The 23454-nt window shown below is 39.4% G+C and overlaps 1 protein-coding gene across 1 annotated transcript in view; it reads left to right on the forward strand.

Annotated features, from left to right (window-relative positions):
• CEMIP2 (cell migration inducing hyaluronidase 2) overlaps positions 1-23454 on the forward strand; it is a 144245-nt gene that overhangs the window by 62734 nt on the left and 58057 nt on the right. Inside the window, exons 7-12 of the mRNA XM_040356498.1 lie at positions 2961-3130; positions 9371-9565; positions 13120-13325; positions 14007-14076; positions 21379-21507; positions 22858-22946. Coding sequence (XP_040212432.1) covers positions 2961-3130; positions 9371-9565; positions 13120-13325; positions 14007-14076; positions 21379-21507; positions 22858-22946 — 859 coding nt within the window. The remainder of the gene's footprint in view (positions 1-2960; positions 3131-9370; positions 9566-13119; positions 13326-14006; positions 14077-21378; positions 21508-22857; positions 22947-23454) is intronic.

A 23454-nucleotide genomic window follows, 5' to 3' on the forward strand; every position in this document is an offset into this window, starting at 1 on the left:
AATTCATGATGTATGTGAATGAAATTGTGTCACAGAGCATCCAGCAGGATGGAATTCATGCCCAGCAGGGATGAATTCGATTTTATGCAAAGGAAAAGATTGCAATTTACCCAAAGTTCACTATATAGCAGCTGGATTTGTGGAAGAAAAAGAGTAGAAGGGAAAATGGATTATTACGTTGCCAATTTTTATTACAATATAGATCACAAAAAAAATCATAATAAACAGCAATCAAAAGGGAGCACATAAAGTTTACTACTGGCCAGGATGGTATAGGCCTGTTTATAGTGACGGTCCCAGTCTTCCCTACATGTTTCTCAAAGACATTGGCTTCTTCAGGGGAATAGGACGTAATCAATATAATGTTACTTTAGAAGAAAAATATAACACTAAATACATATAAGTGTCAAAAATACAGAATAAACTAAACCTGGTGCGCGATACCAGAAGATGGGACGACATATCATCCCCCTCCCACCAATTAGTGGGAATCCAACACCCTGTAACCCCAAATACAATCCCCCACCTACCTCAATGTGGAAGGTTTTGCTTAATGCAATTAATTGTCTTTGGATAGTGAGCTTTTGCATTAGTGGGGTGATGCAGGTTGAAGAAGAACTCTTCAGCCCAAGAAGAAAGTTTAAATTGTTATAGGATTAGATTTAAAGATTTACCCAGGTCTAAAGTTACAATGTCCTACTGTCTGAAGATGGGCAGAATGCATGTGTACAGAATGTGCACAGTGTTTGCCCAGCCTTATCATTGATGGCCATTAAATGATGAGGGTTCAAAATAATTTGGAGACATTCAATATTTTTAAATGACTATATCTAGGGGTTAAGGGACAGGCTGCATTATCATATTCCCAGTTCAGCAGGCTCCACCGCTTTACCTAAAGCTCTGGCCAGTGGGTTGTCTCTCAGTATAAATATGTACAATGCAGGGCTATTAACCCTGCATAGTATGCGGAAGTGAAGATTGTGTCTGCAGCCATGAATGACTTGGAGCGGAAGCAGCGCTGAACCAGTTGCATGGATAGACTGAGCCTGCTGTAATGTAGACTAAGGCAAGTTTTTCTCCATTCTGCATCTTTAGTCATAACGCACATTTATTCCTTACAGAGCTCACCGCAAGGGTATGCTTAATTCAAGCCTGAAATTAAGCTTCAATGCAGGCACATGCCAAACACTAAACTGTAAGGGCCCATTCTGGTACATTGCATTAAAGCAGCTCATTACTTTGAATGAGTTGCCACCTTGTGAGAAAAAACCGAGCCCCATTTTTTTTTCCTACAGCAGTAGTGTGCTAATGTGTATTGTGGTGATTTGCAATGCATGGGCATAGGAGACTTGTTGCCTTAAAGCATAGGGGTTACGTTTAAAAATAAATGGCACTTCAATGCGTTAACTCATGTGGGGCATTGCCATGTGTGAACGAGATCCAAGGCTGGATTCACTTGTTTGCATTTTTCATTGAAAGCATTGAGGCACATCAACATATAAACGGGCATCAGTGTTGACATTGGACACAAATTGCAATGCATACTAACATGTTTTGATGCATTTCCATTTAATTCAGTGGAAAATGTTTTGTACCCCTTTCGCACTGAAACGGTTTGCAGGCGCTATTGCGCTAAAAATAGCGCCTGCAAACCGACCCTAAACAGCCGCTGCTGTCTCTCCAGTGTGAAAGCCAGAGGGCGCGGTGCGCTAGCAGGATGATAAGAAGTCCTGCTAGCCTAGCCACACCTTTGGAGCAGTGTGTATACTACTCCTCCGCCACTCCTGCCCATTGAAATCAATGGGACACCGTGGCTATACCGCCGGCAATGCGCCTCTGCCTCTGCAGAGGCGCATTGCGGTGGTTTTTAACCTTTTCTCAGTCACTAGCGGGGGTAAAACCGCCCCACGAGCAGCCAAATAGAGCCGCAAAATTGGTGGTAAAGGGCCCATTCACACAAATCACTTTGTGGGAATTTCTAGTAATGTGTGTTGATGTGCAATGTGATTGACACCCTAATGCACCTCCCAAAAATCTTGTGTGCTGTAACACACAGCTATCATTTTCATTGTTGTGCAAAAGAAAAATGTAATGCGCCTTTTTTTATGTATTGAGGTACATTGCAGCCCATTATTTTTCAATGGGGCTACCTATTGCAGTGCACCACAGTATGCATCAACACATGGAAACACTTTTTCTGCATTACCAGCATTGTGGCATGAATGGCCTTAAGTGTTCTTTTCTTTTAAAGAAAAGCTTATTTTTGTGCTTAGAAAATCCATTAAGAATACGTTTTGTTGCCAGTTTAAAATCTGTAGTAACTTGCAGAGATTTCTGTTAAAGGAAAATGTTCCGTTCCTTAGCATTTTAAAACAATTTACAGTATAAATCTTTTATAATGCTGGTTTTCCAGTGCTAAACATTTGGGCAGGAATTCACAAACAGAAATATTGGTTTTACGGAATTGCACAAGCTGAAGCAAGCAAAATAATGCTAGAGAGGGGTTTATATAAACAGTCTTGCCTAATGTTAAAAAGAATGACAGTGACCCTGAATAAACCATATTTATTGAGGTTTTAGAGGTCTGGTTGGTGAGCAAAGCTGTCCTCCTCCCTTTCCAGTTTTTTGCTTTTGAATTCTAAATGTTGATGTTTTAAAAAGTTCTTTCTTTGAAAAATGTTATATTCGAAAAAGTTTAAAAAGCAATTGATGAAAACAAAAAATGGCTGATTTTTATGCACAGAGAAGGGTTAATGCTGGAATGGCATCTATGACCCCAAAGATATTATCAGGGATGCCTGTGTGGTGGCCCTACAAGGTGTTTTATGACCTCTGCCCTCTCAGCAATATTTTTGTTCTGAACCTGTCATGTAAAAATGCACTACTAAGGTACCAATATGTGTAGCTTTTTTTTTTTTTAAGAATCGCAACATCTTTATTTTTTGTTTTCTGGTCTTTAGAGACACCTTTGTACTTCCATATGGGAGAAATCACAGATGGGCTGGATATGCGAGCGGAGGTGGGAGACCTTACGAGGAATGTCGTAATCCAAGGTGAAATGCAGAAGGCTTGTTATGGAAATAACCAGTGTCAGTTTTTCAGCTATGACACTTTTGGAGGGCATATTAAGGTTTGTTAACATCTTGTCATGGTCTTTAATATTGTGTACTTGCGTTGCTGTTTATGTGCAGATTGGTAGAAATTGCTAAATTTGGCTGTTAAGCCAGCCATAGACAGATCAAAATTCAGCAGGAACAGGCCAAATTTTGATCCAGGTAGGAGCAGGTCACAGACTTATTGATGTGTGACCTTTTTTAGTATTTTTTAGTATTTTATTTTACAATAACATTTTTACTGATAACCTGTCTGATGCCTAAATACCCCCTTTTCAGCACCCTAATTTTGAAACATGTTGGTATAAATGTATTGAACAATGTATTGAATTCTCATTGGGTCATAGTACTGGCACTCCCACTTTTTAGCTTATTTCCAGTTCTATTATGGAAAATTTAGATTATTAGGTTATATCGGCAAGCTTTTCGTGTTAATACTAAATGAAGGCTTACTATTGCCCAGCACAAAAGACCATACAAAATATTTTTATGCAACATCTGTCTGGACAGAAAGCATTAAGAAAAATCTATAGCTGCTGCTGTTTTCCTTCCATTATAATACCTGTATAATAAAACTGCTTTAATGCCTTCATGACAATTTGGCCTCAAATTGTATTGCATATGCACCGTTTCCTTTATTTTGTAAAGTGTAGTGCAATTATAAAACCTGTGTAATAATAATTGTAATATATCACTAAATTTGAGGCTGGGTTCGCATTGGTGCGATGTCAGACATTGCATGGGATTCGCACCGCACTGCTGTGCAAATCACATGCAATATAAACTCAGCCATACAGATTGTATGGCTGAATTTGCATCGCATTCAGACGAACCTTGTGCATGACCGTTTTTTTTTTTTTGGCGTTCTGATTCCTGTCCTATTTGACAGTTGGCACTGAGATGTGCAAACCAATCTGGGGGTGTCATTAACTTTGTATTGACACTCCTACCGGTTCGCATAGGGCAGTGTAAACTGCCTGCGAGTCAGGTGCAATGCGGGAACCCGCACTGGATTCAGAGTTTCCTGCATCACACAAATGTAAACCGAGCCGGAAACTAAAACTCCCATTGCTTATATACTGTATATAGAGGATGTTATCTGTGCTATCACAGCCTGTAGTTAATGGGATCGGCAGTCAGGGGTCCTTTATGTGGATCAGGGCTAGAAACTGTGATTTAACCCCTTCATGCAAAGGTAAAACAAATCTTAGTGCCTGAACACAGTTTAACTTAGGGTTTCATTTGGTGGTAAATGCCATTACCATAACCTACCACCAAAGAAAAATACACCAATACAAAATAAATGATCCTGATCCTGACAATCGCAACAATATCACATGTGTGTATGTATATGTGTGTGTGTGTGTGTGTGTGTGTGTATATATATATATATATATATATATATATATATATATATATATATATATATATATATATATATATATATATATATATATATATATATATATATAGCACCCTTGAATAAAGACCCACTTCTGAGGCCATATGTATGTGCACGCTCATTGGGAAGGGGTTAAGTAATTGCATGGCTATTGGCAACTTCAGGGCTGGTAAGGCCCAAATAAAGTATGGGGTGCTGTACAGTAGTTTGGTACCCCCTAAAAAAGTAGATTTTTTTTGAACTGAGAAAAATCAAAGGTTGTATGTAGAGAGGGTCCAGATTTTGCAATAAAATATGCATTGTGCATTTGTAAACTACACTTTATGCATAATATATCATACAAAGAGGTGTAAAATAAAACATTTTTAATGTGTAAAATGTTTTCTTACAAGGGGGAGTTGCTGAACTGTAATCAATTACAGTATGATATACGGTAGTTCCTTTTAGATAGAACTTTTTGTTTTCTTAATAATACATCAAATACATTATGTACTGTGCAGGGAGAGCAGAAAACTTTTTCAAAGTCTGTATAGTTTATTGACACTTTCATATTTTTAAATATTTGATTCTCCTCTTTCCTTCATGCTATTTACATTCCCTCCCTCTAGCCCTGTGGAAAATTGGTCACAGTGCTCTATTCTGTGTGCTGTATTATGTTAGGCACAGTGAGCAATGTGTGGGATGTTGTGGAAAGCAAGCAAAGGCCAAACACATCTTGGATACTTAAGTGGTGAATCTGAACTTGTAATAGATAATAATGTACAGCGCAGTTTTTAGTGTAAAAAAATATTGTCTCAGAAGTTAAACCCAGATTATTTACACAAGCTAGATCATTATAATGTACTGTACTCTTCTGTAATCTTTGGGATGAAATGGTTATCAAGAAAGATCCTGCACCATGGTTGTGTATTTACATAGCAATTCATTACAATGTGTACAATTATTAGAGAAAATGTTATGGAAGTGTGAAAATTAAAGTAATGTATGTATTGAATAAGTACAGTTTCCAAAACATATTATGGAACAAATTGGCAGATATTGCATGCTTGTGTATTTTTAGATGCAAAATTACTTAAACATTAGCTAAACACAAAATTAAAAACTGCATTATTCACGGCAAGTGCAAACAATTTAGAATTCCGGCAGTTACCTCATAAGCCACAAAGTGTTTCCAAGCTGCTAAGATATCCTTTAAATTTATATATCTTTCTCAGGCATATTTTAAGGAGCAGTGATCAAAGTACTGTAACCTTTGCACCAGTGCCCAATTTTCAGTGTATTATTTCAGCAAACTAACGACTTGATGCTCCAATTTACTGCTCTCTGCACATCAGGATTGCTCTGGGTGATTTTCTTTTATAATCATTTTTAAATAGAGTGCATAGAGGATGAAAGGTCTGCTCCTGACTTTTCTCATGATGTTACAAACTGGTTTAAAACCTTCCAGATGGCTCAGCATGTAAACGTGCGAGGGAAGGGGCAGTGGCCTAATGCCGATGTGAGCGGTCGTGAATAGTTCACCAGTGCTCTGGTATCCTGACAGATAATCGTGGCCCTGAGAACTGTTGTTTGGCTTTTTTGTGGTAGCAGGGGTTCTCAGGCTGGCGAGTCTGACAAGTATTGAGTTCCGCAGGCAGAAAGCGGTCGAACACAGGAGTGGGCAAAGTCCTGTCTAGGCTGACCTGGTGATTCCGGAGGCGCTCTATTCTGTCCCGGAGGTACCTGATCTCGACAGGTCTGTAGGAGGGGGGAAGAGGCTTTGGGAGGAGCGGTCTGCTCCAACGGCTCTTGACTCATCTCTGCTTTCCCCGGATTTCCTCGGTACTCCTTGGCTCTCCTTGCCACCTGACAGCACTTGGTGTCCCTTGGTGCTCCTTAGCTTTTCCTGGCTCTATCCAGAAGTCTTTGTGTCTCTTTCTGACTCAACACAGCTTTACTTTGTTTTTTCCCGGCTCCTCTTGATGTTCTGGCTCCACAGGATTCTTCCTGGTCTCTGTGAACTGTGTGGTGTGGGAAAATTTGACAGACCCTCAGTCTGTGTCCAGAGGGAGCCAGCAGTTGTAAAACAAAAAATCATGGCTCTCTACCTCTCCATCCCTAGCTTCTAAAGGCAAAAGACTACATAGTCCCCTAAAACAACATCCGTACCCTGCACCCAAACAGCAGTAAGATCACAGGAGTCCTCCATCCTAGAGGAGTCAATAGAGGAGCCATCCTTAAGAGAAATATTGAAGGCAGTAAAAGGGTGCAAAACGGCCCTGTTGGAAATGTCTGAACAGCTGAAAAGCATTAAGGAGGAAATGTCATTTGTCAGACATGATTTAAAAAAGTACAGGAAAGCATTAAAGAGTTAGAAGGTAGATTAAGTGTGGTGGAGGACATAACACCAATGAAACAGGAGATTGAACTTCTGAAGAGGACAGAAACAAAATGAAAACCTGGAAGATCTGGAAAACTGAGCAAGGAGAACCAACGTCCGCATAATGGGCCTACCTGAAGGAAATCGCATTAGAGACTTTCTGGAAAAGTGGTATCAGGAGGTCTTTGGGAAAGAGGGTCTTTTCCCTCTGTTTGCCAATGAAAGGGCCCATAGTATCCCTCTGAGGGCCCAGCTGCCAGGAGGAATGCCAATACCAGTTCTTATGAGTTTTTCTTTTTACAAACGGAGAAACAATACTACGGAAAGCCAGGGATATGAAGGAAAAAATGTTTAATGGTGTTAGAATGTAATTTTTTCCAGATTTCTCGACAGAAGTACAGTCTAGGAGACTGAAATTTGCAGAAATTAAGAGACGTCTGAGGCAGTTAAATGTGCATTATGCCATGTTTATATCCTGCGTGACTGAGGGTCATAGCAAACCGAGGTGGCCGTTTTTTTTTTTTTTTTTTTTTTTTTTTTTTTTTTTAGGCACCTGCCTCAGCAGCCTCTTGGCTGAAAAAGAATGAGCAATCTTTGCAGGCATAATGGGAATTAGAAATAAGACACCTATTATCTTGGATATAGTTTAAAAGAATAGAAGTGTGGGGATACATGGTTTGCACTTTGATTATTTTTGTTATTCGGATCATCAGCATGGAGCTACAAGCTCAAGTGTGAGTCACTAGTGGATTGGCACTGACACATGATAGAAGAAGTACCAGTATTGGTAGTGGGTGATTTTACAATATGGTGCTAAACACACATTTCCCGTAGGGAAAATAGGGGCACAGGAAGGATATACCCCTCTTACATAGAGTATTTAAGAAATCAGGATTGAGAAAGAACTGGAGAGAGTGGCACCCGGAAAAGGACATTTTTTCATGCTCGTCTCTCTAGAATAGATCTGGCAATGTGGAATGAAGACATTCTTCCATGAATAATAAAGATAAAATATATGGCAAGGGGTTTATCGGATCACTCCCCTCTGTATTTGACAATGGAAGGGGAGGGAGCCAAAAACACAGAATGGAAGGTGAACACTAGCTGGCTGTTATTGATAGTCAGAGGAGTATATGAATGAGGCCTTAGAAGTCTTTAGTATCCAATAAAGAATCGGTGTCTCTGGGAATAATTTGGGACACATAAAGCGCATCTTGGGGGATTTATAATCCAAAAAATCTAGAGTCAAAGACTGGGAGTTGTCAGTTATGAAGGGAGCGATAGAAGCGGAACAAACATACAGTATATAGAAAATCTATCCCAAGAAGACCTAATTAAGTGGACAGAGTCGCAGCAAATATATCGAACAAGTAACCTTATAAAAGCAGAAAATAAAATAGTTTATGAAACGGCGTTGGTACAAAGAAGGGGGGAAAAAGCAGGCCTTTCTCTTCTGGCTAGAAATCAAAATGCAGAATTGCATACAATAACATCTATTAAAACAGATGCTAAATGAGGCCTATTATAAAGGAACATTACCAACCTCTATGACGGAAGCTACAATTATAGTGATGCATAAAGAGGGGAAAGACCTCCATGTAACTTCGTTCTATAAACCAATCTCATTGCTTTGCGCAGATATCAAGCTACTGGCAAGAATTCTGAATAGGATAATGGACAGATTGATCCATATGGATCAATTGGGATTAATTCCAGGAAGATTAACACGCCTAAATATTGGGAAAGCTTTTCTGAAACCGCAGGTCCCAGCGAAGGAGGGAGGCTCACAAACTATCCTTTCCCTTGATGCTGCCAAAGCATTTAACAGCATCATGTGGGACTACTTGTGGCAAGTTTTGGCAGAGTTTGGATTTGGTCTGATGTTTACTAGATGGGTGAACTCCTTTTACAGGACTCCTAAAGTAAGGCTGAGGATTAATAATGGGTTATCAGAGTATTTTTCATTGGCCCGGGGGACAAAACAGGGGTGCCCTTTGTCACCCTGCTCTTCGCCATGGCCATAGAACCATTAGCCATAGCCATTAGGACATAAAGAGAAATGTAGAGTGTTTTTTTTTTTGTTTTTTTTGTAGAGGAGTTAACGATGAAAAAATATCACTATATGCAGATGATATCCTCTTATTCCTGAGTGATACGAAGGGCTCTATGAATATTTATAAAATAACCTTTTTAATATAAAAAAAAAAACGACGAAAAGGTGTGTGTGTGTGTGTGTGTGGGGGGGATTTAGATGGAGGATGGTAAAATATATTATACTGTTGAATTATTTAGATTAAGAACATATTTGATTTAATAAGGAGTTGAAGGGAAACCTTAGATGTGTGCAACAAAATAATGTTTTGGTCCCACAGGTCGGACAGTTTAGGCAAATTTTTAGATTGTATAAGGAAAGTTTGTAGGAATATAATGAGCTTGTATTGAAACTGTATTCTACTGGAAATTTAAAAAATGTTGACCATATGCTTTATTTATTAGATTGTACAGAACTTTACTTCTGTCCATCTATCCAACGTTGAACTGAAAAACATGGGCCAACAAATAATGGGAAGCTACCCTGTCCACTTTCACCTTTGTGGAGATGTTGATGGTTCCAACACTTATGTGGAAGGCCTGTCCATTCATCATAGCTTTTCCAGATGTGTCACAGTCCATGCAACCAATGGCTTGTTGGTAAGATTTATCAGCTGTAGTGAAATTTGTGTTTCTTACAAGGAATGGGTGCATCTAATATGCCCCTACCCTGCTTATTTTTCATGTAACTTATTTGGGGTGGAAAAAAACTGTTAGTCTTTTTAAGGTCTCATTTGCACTAGGCATCGAAAAACAGCTTTTAAGGGCGTATGCCTTTTTTTTCTTCTACCTCTGAACGGCCCTCTGTTAGTCCATGGACACATAAGCATTTACAGGTGTTTAGAGTATAAGCATGCTTAAAGGGTAGCTCCACTTTCGTGGGGAAAAAAATGACAAGTAAAGAAAAAATAATATAGCACATATAATTGCAACACTTGTATTGTAATTGAATGTTACTAAAAATTACCTTTCCTTTTCAATCTGCAGTCAATGTAATTTTCTGAATACATTGTATAATGGCTACCTGGAGCTGTTTTGTACAGTGTGTACCGACCACTCCCCAGAAACCCAATTTCCTGCTTGTGTGATTTGCTCACCTATTTTCCCAGAAGTCTGTCTAAGATGCAACAAAAGTGTCATTTTTTGAGAGATCCTTTCAGTAGGAACAAGTCTAAAGGGATGCAGGCCCTTTAGATTTCCTCATCAGTGCCCTTCAATTCTACACTTGATAGTTAATTATGAAACCACTCCCATTACTCACTCAGAACAGAGGCACAGGCAAACAAATTTAGATTTCTTCAGAATAACAAAAGGTAGGAATCTGCAACAAAGCTTGTTATCCTTGCAATGTACATAGATCACACAGAGGGGAATGTTTTTTTATCAAAGGCGGAGTTGCTCTTTAACCGGGCCACTTTTTGCGATTTGGCACTGCATCACTTTAACTGACAATTGCGCGGTCATGCGACGTGGCTCCCAAACAAAATTGACGTTCTCCCCCCCCCCCCCCCCCCCACAAATAGAGCTTTTTTTGGTGGTATTTGCTCATGTCGGCGGTTTTCATTTCTTTGCGCTATAAACAAAAATAGAGCAACAATTTTGAAAAAAAACTATTTTGTACTTTTTGCTTCAAGTATCCCCAATTTTTTTTTTTTTTTTTAAAGCACATTTTTTTTTCTCAGTTTAGGCTGATATGTATTCTACATATTTTTGGTAAAAAATGCAATAAACGTATATTGATTGGTTTGCGCAAAAGTTATAGCGTCTACAAAATAGGGGCTAGTTTTATGGCATTTTATTATAATTTTTATTTTTTTATTTTTTATCATGACTGCGACTTTATGGCGAGCACATCGGTCACTTTTGACACATTTTTGGGACCATTGCCATTTATACAGCAATCAGTGCTATAAAAATGACACTGGCAGTGAAGACGGGGTTAACCACTAGGGGGCGCTGAAGGGGTTAAGTGTGTCCTAGGGAGTAACTGTTAGGGGGAGGAGCTACCAGTGACACGTCGGCGATCACTGTTCCCGATCACAGGGAACAGTAGATCCCTGACATGTCACTAGGCAGAACAGGGGAATGCCTTGTTTACAAAGGCATCCCCCTGTTCTGCCTTTGCCGACCAAAATCGTGGGAAGCCCGGGAATATCGAGTTCCTGGGACCCGTGGGCGCGCTCACTAGGCACGCAGCTGGCCCGCTTGCCGGCTAATTTTAAGGGACGTACAGGTACGCCCATTTGCCTGCCCTTGCCATTCTGCTGATGTATATCGACGAGCGGCGGTCGGCAAGTGGTTAAGTGAAAGGCCTTTTAGCACTTGAGCGTTCATTTATTTAACCACTTGGAGCCCTGGCCATTGTACAATGAGGGCCACAAGGTGGCTCTACAATGCCGGGAGGACGTCTATTGACGTCCTTGGCTCGTCCGGCCACTGGGGGGTGCGCGTGCCCGCCGCGTCACTGACGTGCCGATACGCGTGCCTGGCGGCCGCAATGACTGCCAGATACCCGCGATCGCCCGTTACACAGACAAGGACGTGGATCTGCGTGCGTAAACACACAGATCCACGTCCTTGTACATAGGGACACAGACCGGTCACCTCCCCCATTCAGTAATCAGTGCATATTTATAGCACTGATCGCTGAATAAATGTAAATGGTCCCAAACATGTGTCAAAAGTGTCCGATGTGTCTGCTATAGATCGCCGCCATTACTAGTAAAAAAAAATAATAAAAAAAAATCATAATTCTGTCCCCTTTTTTGTAGGCGCTATAACTTTTGCGCTTATTGCGATAATTTTTTTTATTTTTTACCAAAAATATGTAGAAGAATACGTATCGACCTAAACTGAGAATTTTTTTTATTTTTTTTTATTTGGATATTTATTATAGCAAAAAGTAAAAAAATATTGTGTTTTTTCAAAATTAATGAAGTTCAAGCAGGTCTGACAATCTTTGAGACAGCGGGCTCTTATATACACAAAAAGAAAACTGCAGTAATCAAATGAACAATGACCCAACTCCACCCACAACATCATACAATGGTTCCTAACAAGCCCCCTCAATACACATATTTTAGTAGACATTCTGACCTAATTTTACATGAGCTAATTAACTACAGCTGATTCATACACCTGACCTTTAGGCTGTCTGTTAACTTACAATACACATTACCATCAATAGACCTTCACACAATACAGGAGCAGAAGCCATCCTAGATTAATTTACATCACAACAGACAGACAGGTGGCTGAGTTGATGACATTAACACCTAACAGTATGTGTCCCCACATTATGAATGAGTCACTTTTTCAATGAACCTGTTGAGGTCAGAATTAACAAACGGCACCAAGTTCTCCACAGATATCCTGGAATATATTGTGGATAATAATTACATAATAGTCCCATCTCAGATAGTCCAAGATATATTCTGACTGTCCATTATTTTCTGGCTCATGCTTTTTAAGAGCTTCTGGGTCCCACGGGCCCTCTTGTTACAGACATCAATTTTGTTTGGGTGCCACGTTGCACGACCACGCAATTGTCAGTTGAAGTGACGAAGTGCCAGTTTGCATGGGGCCTAAGCCATGGTGGAAATTTTATGGGCATCAGGAGTTAACTGTTAATGCACTAAAGCTTTTTTTTATATACAGCTATTTGAAAATGTAGATGCATGAAGTGTTGATCATATGGTGCCATGAATCATGGCGACACATTGCTATGAAATTGTGCTTGTTCTTAAACTCGAAAATTTATGGATTTTCTTGCCAGGTAATCATCTAATGGTGTTGACGTTTGTTGGAACATATACAATCTTATAGCTAAACTGTTTGGCAGTGAGGCAGGCATTTTCATTGCTAGGAGGACATTATCTTTTGGTAATTCAAGCCAGCCTAGTAGGCCATACGGTTATGATATACAATTTAAAAACAATAGAACTGGCTCTTTTTCTTTTCTGCCAAAGTCACTTCAGTCATCTGTTTCAAATTACATTTATCTGTGGTTTCCGCATATAGATGTTAGTACATTGTAATCTGATGTCACATTGTGTGCTGTTGGAGGCGTAATTGTATTTTTCATACATATCATTTTTTTTTTTGCTTAAGCTCTTTATTAAATGGTGGTCTGATATAATTTCTAATTTCTGCAGATAAAAGACACAATTGGTTATGACACACTGGGCCATTGTTTCTTCCTGGAAGATGGCATAGAACAAAGAAACACACTGTTTCACAACCTCGGACTGGTTACTAAGCCAGGCACTTTATTACCAACAGACAGAAATAGCACTGTGTGTACAGCGATGAGGGATAAAGTTTATGGGAACTACATCCCCAATCCAGCCACTGACTGCATGTAAGTATTTGGCAATGAAGCAATAAAACTTGAGATGGATCTAAATAGTTGGGGGGGGATGATCTGTGTTACAGGCGCCCCACAGTCCTGTAAAAGTTTAGGTAATGAAAGATTCTACAAGAGAAGATGCGCAGCAAATATGAACTATTGCCCTGGAAAAATGCAGAGAAGATGTCAATAATAAACTTTTCTGATAAATATAATGTGTATACAGAAAAGTAACAGGCTCCATGCACACTGGCTTAAAAAACTTTTCTTTTACAGGAGTTTTGTGTTCTGCCTGTAGAAGCAGCTCAATGTTATCCTATGTGTCCATGCACATTAGGATGTTAAAAGGCATATTCTGAGTTTAACGTTCAGAGGCAGAAAAAAAACCTTCTAATTTGCATTTCTGATTGGATCTTGGAGGCAGAAAAAAACGTAACTCTCCTAGACTCGTCTAAACTTTGTACAAAAAAATGCTCTCTGATAGTTTTTTACTCCTGAGAGAACAGACATTTTTTTAAGCACAGTGTGCATGGAGCCTTATAGAAACAAAATAAATGTGCATTGTGCTAAAAAAAAAATTATCTAATCTAATGCTATGCTACATCTGTGTAGGATATCTGGAAAGGGACTGTTGGTTTAAAAAAAAAAAAAGTATCCTAATTGACTGTTTTTATGGTTTTGTGCCTTTTTCAGGGCAGCATCCACATTTTGGATCGCAAATCCCAACAATAACCTCATTAACAATGCAGCAGCTGGCTCTCAGGTATGCTAAATGCATGGTTTTGCCTTTATATCATTTGATTACTGTTAGGTTTAGTTACAGGCATTTGTATAAATGTTGTTTCTTCTGTACTCCCAGTTTTTCAGAGGATCTGTATTTCTAAAACATCACCCCACTTTGTGAGTCCCCAGTGTTTTTTTTTTTTTTAAATATAATGTCCTTATGTGGTGGACCTATTCTCCCCTATGGAGACGTTTTCTATGCTTGACTAGTTTTCTTTATTTTCCCTTTATTTTATTTTGGACACTTGTAACCTTGGTAATACATTGGCGACCTTATGCAGACCACAAAATGATGCCCTGTAATGTTGCATTGGGCACTGGATCCTGCTTGAGCACTTGCCTTGGCACTGAATGTAGTGAGTTTGTTTATCAGTAGGATGCTATACAGGTCAAGGGCTGTAGTCAATTCCTGTCGTTCCCAGACCCTGACACCGTGACAGGCAAAGCCTTGGCCTATAAAAGGACCAGCGACCTTGAATGATAAGGCATGTTTGTCCTGTTCAGTGTCAAAATTAATCGGCGCACAGTCAACAGTCTCTCCTCACAGCAGCTGGAAAAACAACAACGCCCTCAGGCATATATCAAATGTGTCTCCTAAAACCAGCACTTAAAAACGAAATGGGTTTATCTTCCTACTAAATTAGACTCGAGGTATTTCCACTACATTTCTTGACCCCTAGTGAGTGTGGGTCAAAGCTTGATTCCAAAATCTTGTCTTCATTCCCACCACCTCCACAGCATTTAACTGTAACCATCCCGAAAAGGCCAATATAGTGTAGCATATTCAAACCCACTTTCAATAATAAATCAATAATTCATTGTGCTCGTATATCAGTGTTTTTTTTTTTTTTTTGCCAAACTTCACCCAGTAGGATTTCCTTTACTCCTACATCTCCATATACTTCTTACCAGGTGCAAAAACTCTTCCAGTCATATATCAATAATCCTCACGCTTTCAGGTTTTTCTAAGCCTCCAATTCTTGTGAAAATATATATATTAAAAAAAAAAAAGCTACAAAAAACTAGATGTTGCAATATTGTCTTTTTTTTTCACAAAAAAAATACTAATCATCCAATATCTCCTCACATTAAATGTGTGACTATCGGTGAAAACCATAAATCTCCTGTGTTCACAGTACCATGCAGCCATGTTTTCATGCATATTTGAGTCACATTGCCTTGTTCTACATCCTATGCATGAAAACATAGGAACTGGGGTACAGAAAAATGACAGCAGGTGCTCTGGACTGATGAGTCAAAATTTGAAATATTTGGCTGTAGCAGGAGGCAGTTTGTTTGCCGAAGAGCTGGAAAGCAGTACAAGAAGTGTCTGCAGGCAACGTTGAAGCATGGCAAAGGGTCCTTGCAAGTTTGCGGCTGCATTTGTGCAAATGGAGTTGGAGATTTGGTAAAGATCAATGATGTCCTCAATGCTGAGACGTACAGGCAGATAATTATCCACCTTGCCATACCATCAGGGAGGCGTGCGATTGGCCCCAAATGTATTCTATAGCAAGACAATGACCCCAGACATGTCATTAAGAATTATCTTCAGTGTAAAGGAGTCCTGGAATGGATGGTTTGGCCACCACAGAGCTCTGTTCTCCACATCATCGAGAATGTCTAGGATTACATGACAGAAGAATTTAAGGCAGCTTACATCCACAGAAGATCTGTGGTTAGTTCTCCAAGATATTTGGAACAATCTCCCTGAGTTCCTACAAAAACTGTGCAAGTGTACCTAGCAGAATTCATTCTGTTTTTGAATGCAAATGGTCACACCAAATATTTGATTTGGATTTCTCTTCTGTTCGTGTACTTTCCATTTTATTAATTGATTTGGATTTCTCTTCTGTTCATGTACTTTCCATTTTATTAATTGATAAAAATAAGCGAACACTTCTATTTCTGAAAATCCCTAATTTACAGCATTTTCTTTTTCTGCACAGTACTGTGTATCCCTCGCTATTCTTGGAACATAATGGCAGGATACTGTAAAGTAGCACATTAATATAAATGGCGAGCTTCAACTGCAGTACTATCCTGCATACTATATGAACTGCCAGGCTCCTCTCAAAAACAGGGCAGCGATAAAAAATAGACAGAATTACCCTCCATTCTATCACATGGCTTGATACTAGATCCCCGTAAAAACACTGTTCTTTATTCAGAACCGATATAAAATCCATATTGAGGAGAATTACTCCCAAAGATAACATGCTTCATAAAAAAAAAAGACTTAAATATAATAAAGAATGTTTGAAAGATAGTTTATGTATGTGTTTAGGAAGCTAGGAGGAAGATATTCTGTATCAACATTAGAATTTTAAAGGGAGCTATTCCGTGGAATAAGTATCTTTCAAAAAGAGCTAAAATACTTGTATGTTATATCCCTGGATTGTATACAAGGAGAAATTATTGTCATGAATAAGATGAAAGTATAAAAAAGGGGGAAGAAGCAAGATGGAAATAAAGAAAACCTTTCTCAAACTGAGAGAATCATCAGGGATCAGTTATATATAATAGTGGGTAATATACAAAGCATAATTAAGCCCTTCTCGTATGTGTACAGTGAAACCTTGGTTTACGAGTAATGCGGTAAATGAGTGTTTTCAAAGACTAGTAGTAACTTTTTTTTTTTTTTTTTTAAATCCTGACTCTGTTTGGGAGTGTTGTCTCGCAATACGAGCAGAATTCAAGCTAACTGGTGTGTGCAGCACCGCATTTGGCCAGAGGAGCGGGGGCACCGGTGACATTTGGAACGACTCGGAATCACTTGGAAATGCTCTGTTCCCCAGTGTTTCTGAGATCAGCCAAGCTGTCCCCGAGTATTTCTCAGGCTCTCCGGTGCCCCCCCACCTCTGGCCACATGCGGTATTGCATGCCATAGAAGTCGATGCGGAACAAATTTTACTTAGTTTCCATTGACTTTTATTGGGAAAGTCACTTTGATATGCAAGTGCTTTGGATTACAAGCATTCTCCTGGAGTGGATTATGCACGTAATCCAAGGTTCCATTGTATTCAATTTAAAACTCCAGTAAGCTTCTCTCTCTTTTTTTTTTTTTTTTTGTTTGCTGAAAAGTAATTTCCTTCTATTAAGACTGTCTTCCCTCTCTGTGAGCTCCACCTGTAAGTAGGGATGCACCGATATACATTTTTTTTTTTTAATTACTCGCCAATACCAATTACCGATACCTACCGCAACTGTTTTTTGTTTTTACTTCAGCTGTCGGCAATGGTACAAAGCACTGAAAAGTTATTTACAAATGAAATTAATTGGTTTGTTTTTTCATTTTGCGCCTTTTTCAATGTCAAATGTGTAAATATGTTTATATATATATATATATATATATATATATATAAATATATATATATATAATGTGTGTGTGTGTATTCACTAACAAAGCAAACAAAAAAGTTTTAATAGTTTATAAAATGGACGTGAACAAAGCAGGAAAATAATTAAACGGAGGAGAATATGGAGCCAAGTAAGGCTGATTAGAGTAAATGAAGGGTTAATAAGGGGTTAAACGGAGAAACATTTGTTCCTTCCTTTGATCTGCAGATGAAGAAACAGAAATATACAAAAAGAAACCATGTTTCTTTTTATTTGGCTGAGCAATGTTGTTAATAAACATTGCTGGCTGGCTTTTTTTTTTTACAGCTCCAATTACCGCACTTCTTTAACACTTCAGCTGTCAACAGGGAAGACTCACTGACAGCTCAAAGAACCAAGCCTGAAAGTATCGGTGCATTTGCACGAGTACTGATATTTGTGCAAATACTCGGTATCTGTACCGATAATAGTAAATCGGTGAAACCCTACCTGTAAGGTTTGTAGACTTGAGACATGATCCTAACTAAAGTGTTTAGCCACATCAGTGTTCTTATTCATATTGATGTTGGATACATACTCGTGAATCCAGACACACAAGCGCCTGGTGGTTTGGCCTACATATTGTACCTTACAACAAATCTAGTCTGACAATGAATTGTTTGGACGTGACTATATGAGGATCCCCAATAAATCTGCAACTAGAACCCCTGGACATGCTGCATCAGACTCTAGTTGTATGAAGCCAGGTGTTAGTATGGGACTTTGAGGAAAAGAGACTGGGTGAAAATATGTTGTCAATAGTTGGCGCTTTTTTTAATTCCTTGAGTCAGTATGGATCTATACACTGGATCTCCATTTAATATTGGCAAGTAGTTATTAATTATGTTTTTTTAATATCCTGAAATTCCATACTGCATGATGTGGGGAAAAAACTACCAGTCCAGCTCCTTCCCCCTCTTGAAAACGAGGATCTCTTGTCAAAATACAGTTGGTTACTCGCAAGCTCTGGCCTGTGTACATGCTTTTGTTGCTCATTTACAATAACCCCTATCTAAGAATCTTTTCTCCATCAGGCTTGCTTCTTTGTCATGCTCGTGAAGGGTCGTGAAATTTTCTTGTAATGATTTGTCCTTTTTTGAAATGACCTTTATGACCTAAGTAGGATGGCAGCTGTTACCATGCAGTAAAGAGTTCCTAGAGGGTTTCCTACATGGTTTACCATGAACTTTATGACTCGCTGTCATTCCAATGAGTGTCAAACCTAGATCATTTATCTCTGTGATGTTCTGTTCTCCCTTAAATTGTAAAGTGTGATAATTCTCATTCACATAAACTAAGTCTGTTGGGCTAAATAACGGGTGAAATCAGCCGTTGCAGTGGAAACCTCTGACTTTCGGCCTATGTGTACAGAAGCCGATCTTATATCTGCCTTCTGTCAAATGAGCATGCTTGAAAGCCAGCAGCTGTGCAGCATCTGGTCAGCCAACCGGTGTATTCTGGTGGGGGTTGGTCCTCCTGGCAGAACACAATAGCACAGCAGGGGAGATTGCTGTATTAACATTGCATAGTTAGTACTGCCACCTCTGTGCTTTTTTTTCCCCTTCTATTGTTCAGCCCACTGGGTTTGGGGTAAGTCTGATTATTGACTAAATGATCCCTATGTAATGGTAGAATAGTATCTAATTCCTGAATGTGTTGGTGATCTGTATATGCATTGTTTTTTCCATTAACCCATATATGTTTGCATATGTGGATGCAAGCATGGTTTTCCTTTTTTTTGTAAATATCACAATTCATGAAATGTGTAAAGTACTTCAAGTATTGTTTGAAAGTAGCATTTCAGTAAAATTTTAACTATGCTTAAACTTGCTCCCACCTCCATTTTAAGTCTATTCTAACTACCCTGTAAAGGAAAGATATACTTACCTTTTCTGAGGGCCCTCTGGTCTGGTCTCTTGATCTCGCTATTTGCCGGATTCAGTGAAAAGGAGAGATCGCCGACAATGGCTGCAGAGCCTGGGCAATGAGGTTACCCATAAGCTTACTATGGGGCATCCATTGTTGACGGTCTCTCCTCTACGCTGGAGCTGGAAGCTGATCATGTGCCCGAACTGGAGTGCCCATCAGATTAGGCAAGTATAGACATCTGTCTTTTATGGGTTGTTAGAATAGGCTTAGAATGGGGGCAGGAGCAAGTTTTTAAGTATAGTTAAAATTCTACTTTAAAACAACCGAACAATACTCTATTATGAAGTAAAGAGAGCCAAGTTACGTTTCTTCCCTACATTACTTAAGTTCTATTTTATTTTTAAATAATAAGTAATGCTCGTTTAGTTAAGAATGAAATTCCAAGAAGGCTTCAAACAATTGCTTTCCAGCAAACCTTTTACATAATTTTATTTGGAACTGTTCATTCAACACAAAATGTGCAAAATTCACTTCCTGTTATTAATGTGATTGCTTTTTATCACGCTGAGGGCAGCACAAGCAATTCAGTATGTTAAGAAAAGCATAAAGATGTTATTGTAACGCCTTGACTGTTGGATCTCGTTTTTCATCCCCGAGTGTCATAAAATTGGTTTGAGGATTAGTCTGCCGAATGTTATTTGAAAAATTTGATGCACTGTCGCCGAACTGTACATACCAGTGATGCTGAAATGTGCTTTTTTTTCTTCAGTAAAAGGGGCAATGAAACAATTTCAAACAATTACCATTTCAGATTTTAACGATCCATAGACAGTTATTTAGTTGGCTCATTTTAACTGTGCTATTTGTATTTTTGTTTTCTAATTGCTCAAGCGATATATAGACTAATTAATAAGCATTGACCTTTATGACAAAAACATAATGGTATCTTACATCAGTGAATCGGGACTGATCACTTATTGAGTCTAGTCTAAACTGGAAAAAAAAATCTGTAAAGAATTCCTATTCACTGTTTGTCTTTGCATTGAAAGCCAACCTTCTAAATCGAATTTGATTGATTACGTAGAAGTTTTTGTTCTCATTTTGCTCTCTACTACTGGAAGTCATTTTTTTTTTTAATAGCATTTTGATGTGGTTAGATGATATTTAGCCAGGGGGTCTATGAACCCCTCGTGGTAAGTTTTTTTTATTGTTGTCATGGAATCCCCTGCATTCCCTATTAATTTTTAAATCATTCTATTTGGTCACAGAGAGATGGTGAGTCCAGACTCCCAGACAAGGGAGCATGGGTTTAATGGGCGGACTTGGTGAATTGTGAGTCTCCATTATACTTTTTGGAATATATTTTGTCCATACTGGCAATCTGTATTGCTAGGAATAGGGAGATATCTGTTTGACTTCCTTATAAGCACACTAGTTGCCTGCTTTTCAATGGCTTTAATACTTTATGCCACTTGCCTGGTACAAGCATGTAGCTAGAGAATGCAAAGAAACTCCGAACCACCATCCCTTACATAACCGTGCCCCCCCCCCCCTTTATACTGCTGCCATGGACAATAATCTGACGGCGGAGCTGGGAAGCAGAGAGTGCAGGGTCTGGAGTAGGACCAGAGGAGGACTGGAGTTAACTGTCGGAGTCTGCTGAATGTTGAGCCCAGGGGAGGAAGAGATGATGGGGTGCTGTAGTTGCACAGAGAGGCGCAGGATCTGTAGGAGTTCTGTCTTTCTCTCTGCTGCCGACTGCTGAAACGAGGGGGGGGGGGTGGGCAGAGTGGAGGGGGTGTCACAGCTGCAGAAGAGGTGCAATGGCCACATAAAATGGCTCAGAGCCAGACCACGGCCTTGTGTTTAACACATCTGACTTTGAATATTAAAGCCCCAGCTATTTGTCCAACAGCTGAGATGAATCTTTAACAAAGGACATGGGCTTGGGCTGCTATATGCCATATGTTAGTTTTAGCTAAGTATATTGGATGGCATCTGCACATTTATTAACATTGCTACTTTTTCATTAAAGGATGCTGGGATCTGGTTTGTATTTCACAAGTCTTCAACTGGTGAATCCCATGGACTGTACCCAGATACCAAAGCTGAGCTTACACCACTTGGCATATTCTACAACAACAGAGTTCATTCTAATTTTAAGGTAACTACAATCCTACTGTATGAACACCTCTTACTACAAATGTTACACCATCTGTCTATAGGCCTTCAGCTAAGAATAAACAGCTGTTTATCTGTTTTATATTCTTCAGATCTTTCCCAGCTTGGAGCTGGCCATACACCTATAGATTATCTGCAGATTTTCTATAGTTGGATAGAAAAAGTACAACAGATTTGTCCATTTACGCTTAGCTTTGTGGATGGAGGAATCTCCCACTTTTTCCATCTGACCATAGGTGTATGGCCAGTCTTACAAGAGTACAAAATAAAAACTTTCCACCAATTATGAGCCTGATTTGTTCTCTGACATATAAATTCAAAACGGGCACCTGGATGTGCCTGCACATGTGCTCCATTTGCAATTGCAGTCTCCTTCTCTAAATTCTGAACATTGACCATGCTCCTCTTCCCCCAATGCCATTGCTTTGGCTTTTTAATAGAAAGTCAGTATTTCAAGTGGGGAACTGCTGGGTTCAAGGGCTCCCAAGTTTGTGCTGTAGTGGTAAATTTTGCAGTGTCTTTTTCTGTATTTAATAATTTTTTTCATCAGTTTGTCAAGATAAGTTCTTTAGAGTTACCATGACGCTGCCTTGGGAAATTGCAGATAAAAGCACAGACCAGTCGCAAATATTTTAAATGCTTACTTGCTGTGTTTTTTTTTTTTTGTTTGTTTTTTTATGTACTTTTAAGTTGCCTTTGCACAAGCTAGAAAATAGGAAGTCAATTCCCTAATACAGCCTCTTCCCTCCTTGCACTTCTCCTCTTCTGTGAGTGTCTAATTACTGTCTATGCAGGCCAAGCATCTCTGCCCCTCCCTTTTACCCTCATAACCTGTAGCTGGCAAGGGGATGAGTGAAGTGGAATACTGTAAAACTTCACAGCGCTCCGAGGCTGCTGACAATACATCCAACATGGCTATGCCCAGCAGCATTTCTTTTTGGATGCCTAAACAAGGGAGGCTTTTACGGGCAAATAGCATGCCTAAAATGTGGTACATGTACATGCTGTATATTCCTGATAGTCTGATGGTTGTCACATCATGGGTAGTTGGATGGGGGACTAAAATCTTAAAAGGTACTATTTCAGCTCTTCTAAGTGGTCAAAAAACACACAACCAAGAACTGAAAGTTATTTGATAAAGGTGACCTCTGTTTTGTGATCCTTCCATGTTTCCTAATGTAAAACCATGGCCAGTACTGTTAAGTTTTGTGAGCACATAAAGCTCTAATTATGCATGACCTATACTTGTCAGTCTTTATTAAAAAACGTAATACAGGCTTGCATATTAAAAACAAACAGGTTTCGCTGTAAACAGATGTTTTTGCTTTTGCAGGCTGGTTTGTTTATTGACAAAGGTGTGAAGACCACGCATGCAAGTGCTGAAGACCCTAGAGAATATCTGTGTCTGGATAACAATGCAAGGTGAACTTAATAACTTTATTTCTCTAACCAAAAAGCATTTTGTTTCATTTTGTTTTTAACTACCTAAACACACGCTACAAAATTACACACACACACACACACACACGCGGCTTCCTCCTGGTCTGCGATAGGCATTTGACACTGTGTTCTGCTATCGCCTATCACAGAAGTCCTCTCATCCTCGGACTTTCCCAGCAGACACTGTGTTCAGTGTTCCGCCTATCATGGACGTCCTCTTGTCCAAGGATGAAAGAAGGTCTGTGATTGGCGGAACACTGAACACAGTGTCTGCTGGTAGTCCGAGAATGAGAGGACCTCTGTGATGGGCGGTAGCTGAACAGTGTCAAACGCCTATCACGGACCAGGAGGAAGCCACGACTTTTAAAAAATGGATGCCCACGACCCAACGGGTATCACGGAACGAATGACCAGGAGGAAGCCGTGACTTTTGAAAAATGGATGCCCGCAGCCTGTCAAGAATACAGGTACAGTAAGGCTGCAATGGGCA

This window comes from Rana temporaria, chromosome 1, assembly GCF_905171775.1.
Source record: "Rana temporaria chromosome 1, aRanTem1.1, whole genome shotgun sequence".
In the NCBI taxonomy this organism is placed as follows: domain Eukaryota; kingdom Metazoa; phylum Chordata; class Amphibia; order Anura; family Ranidae; genus Rana; species Rana temporaria.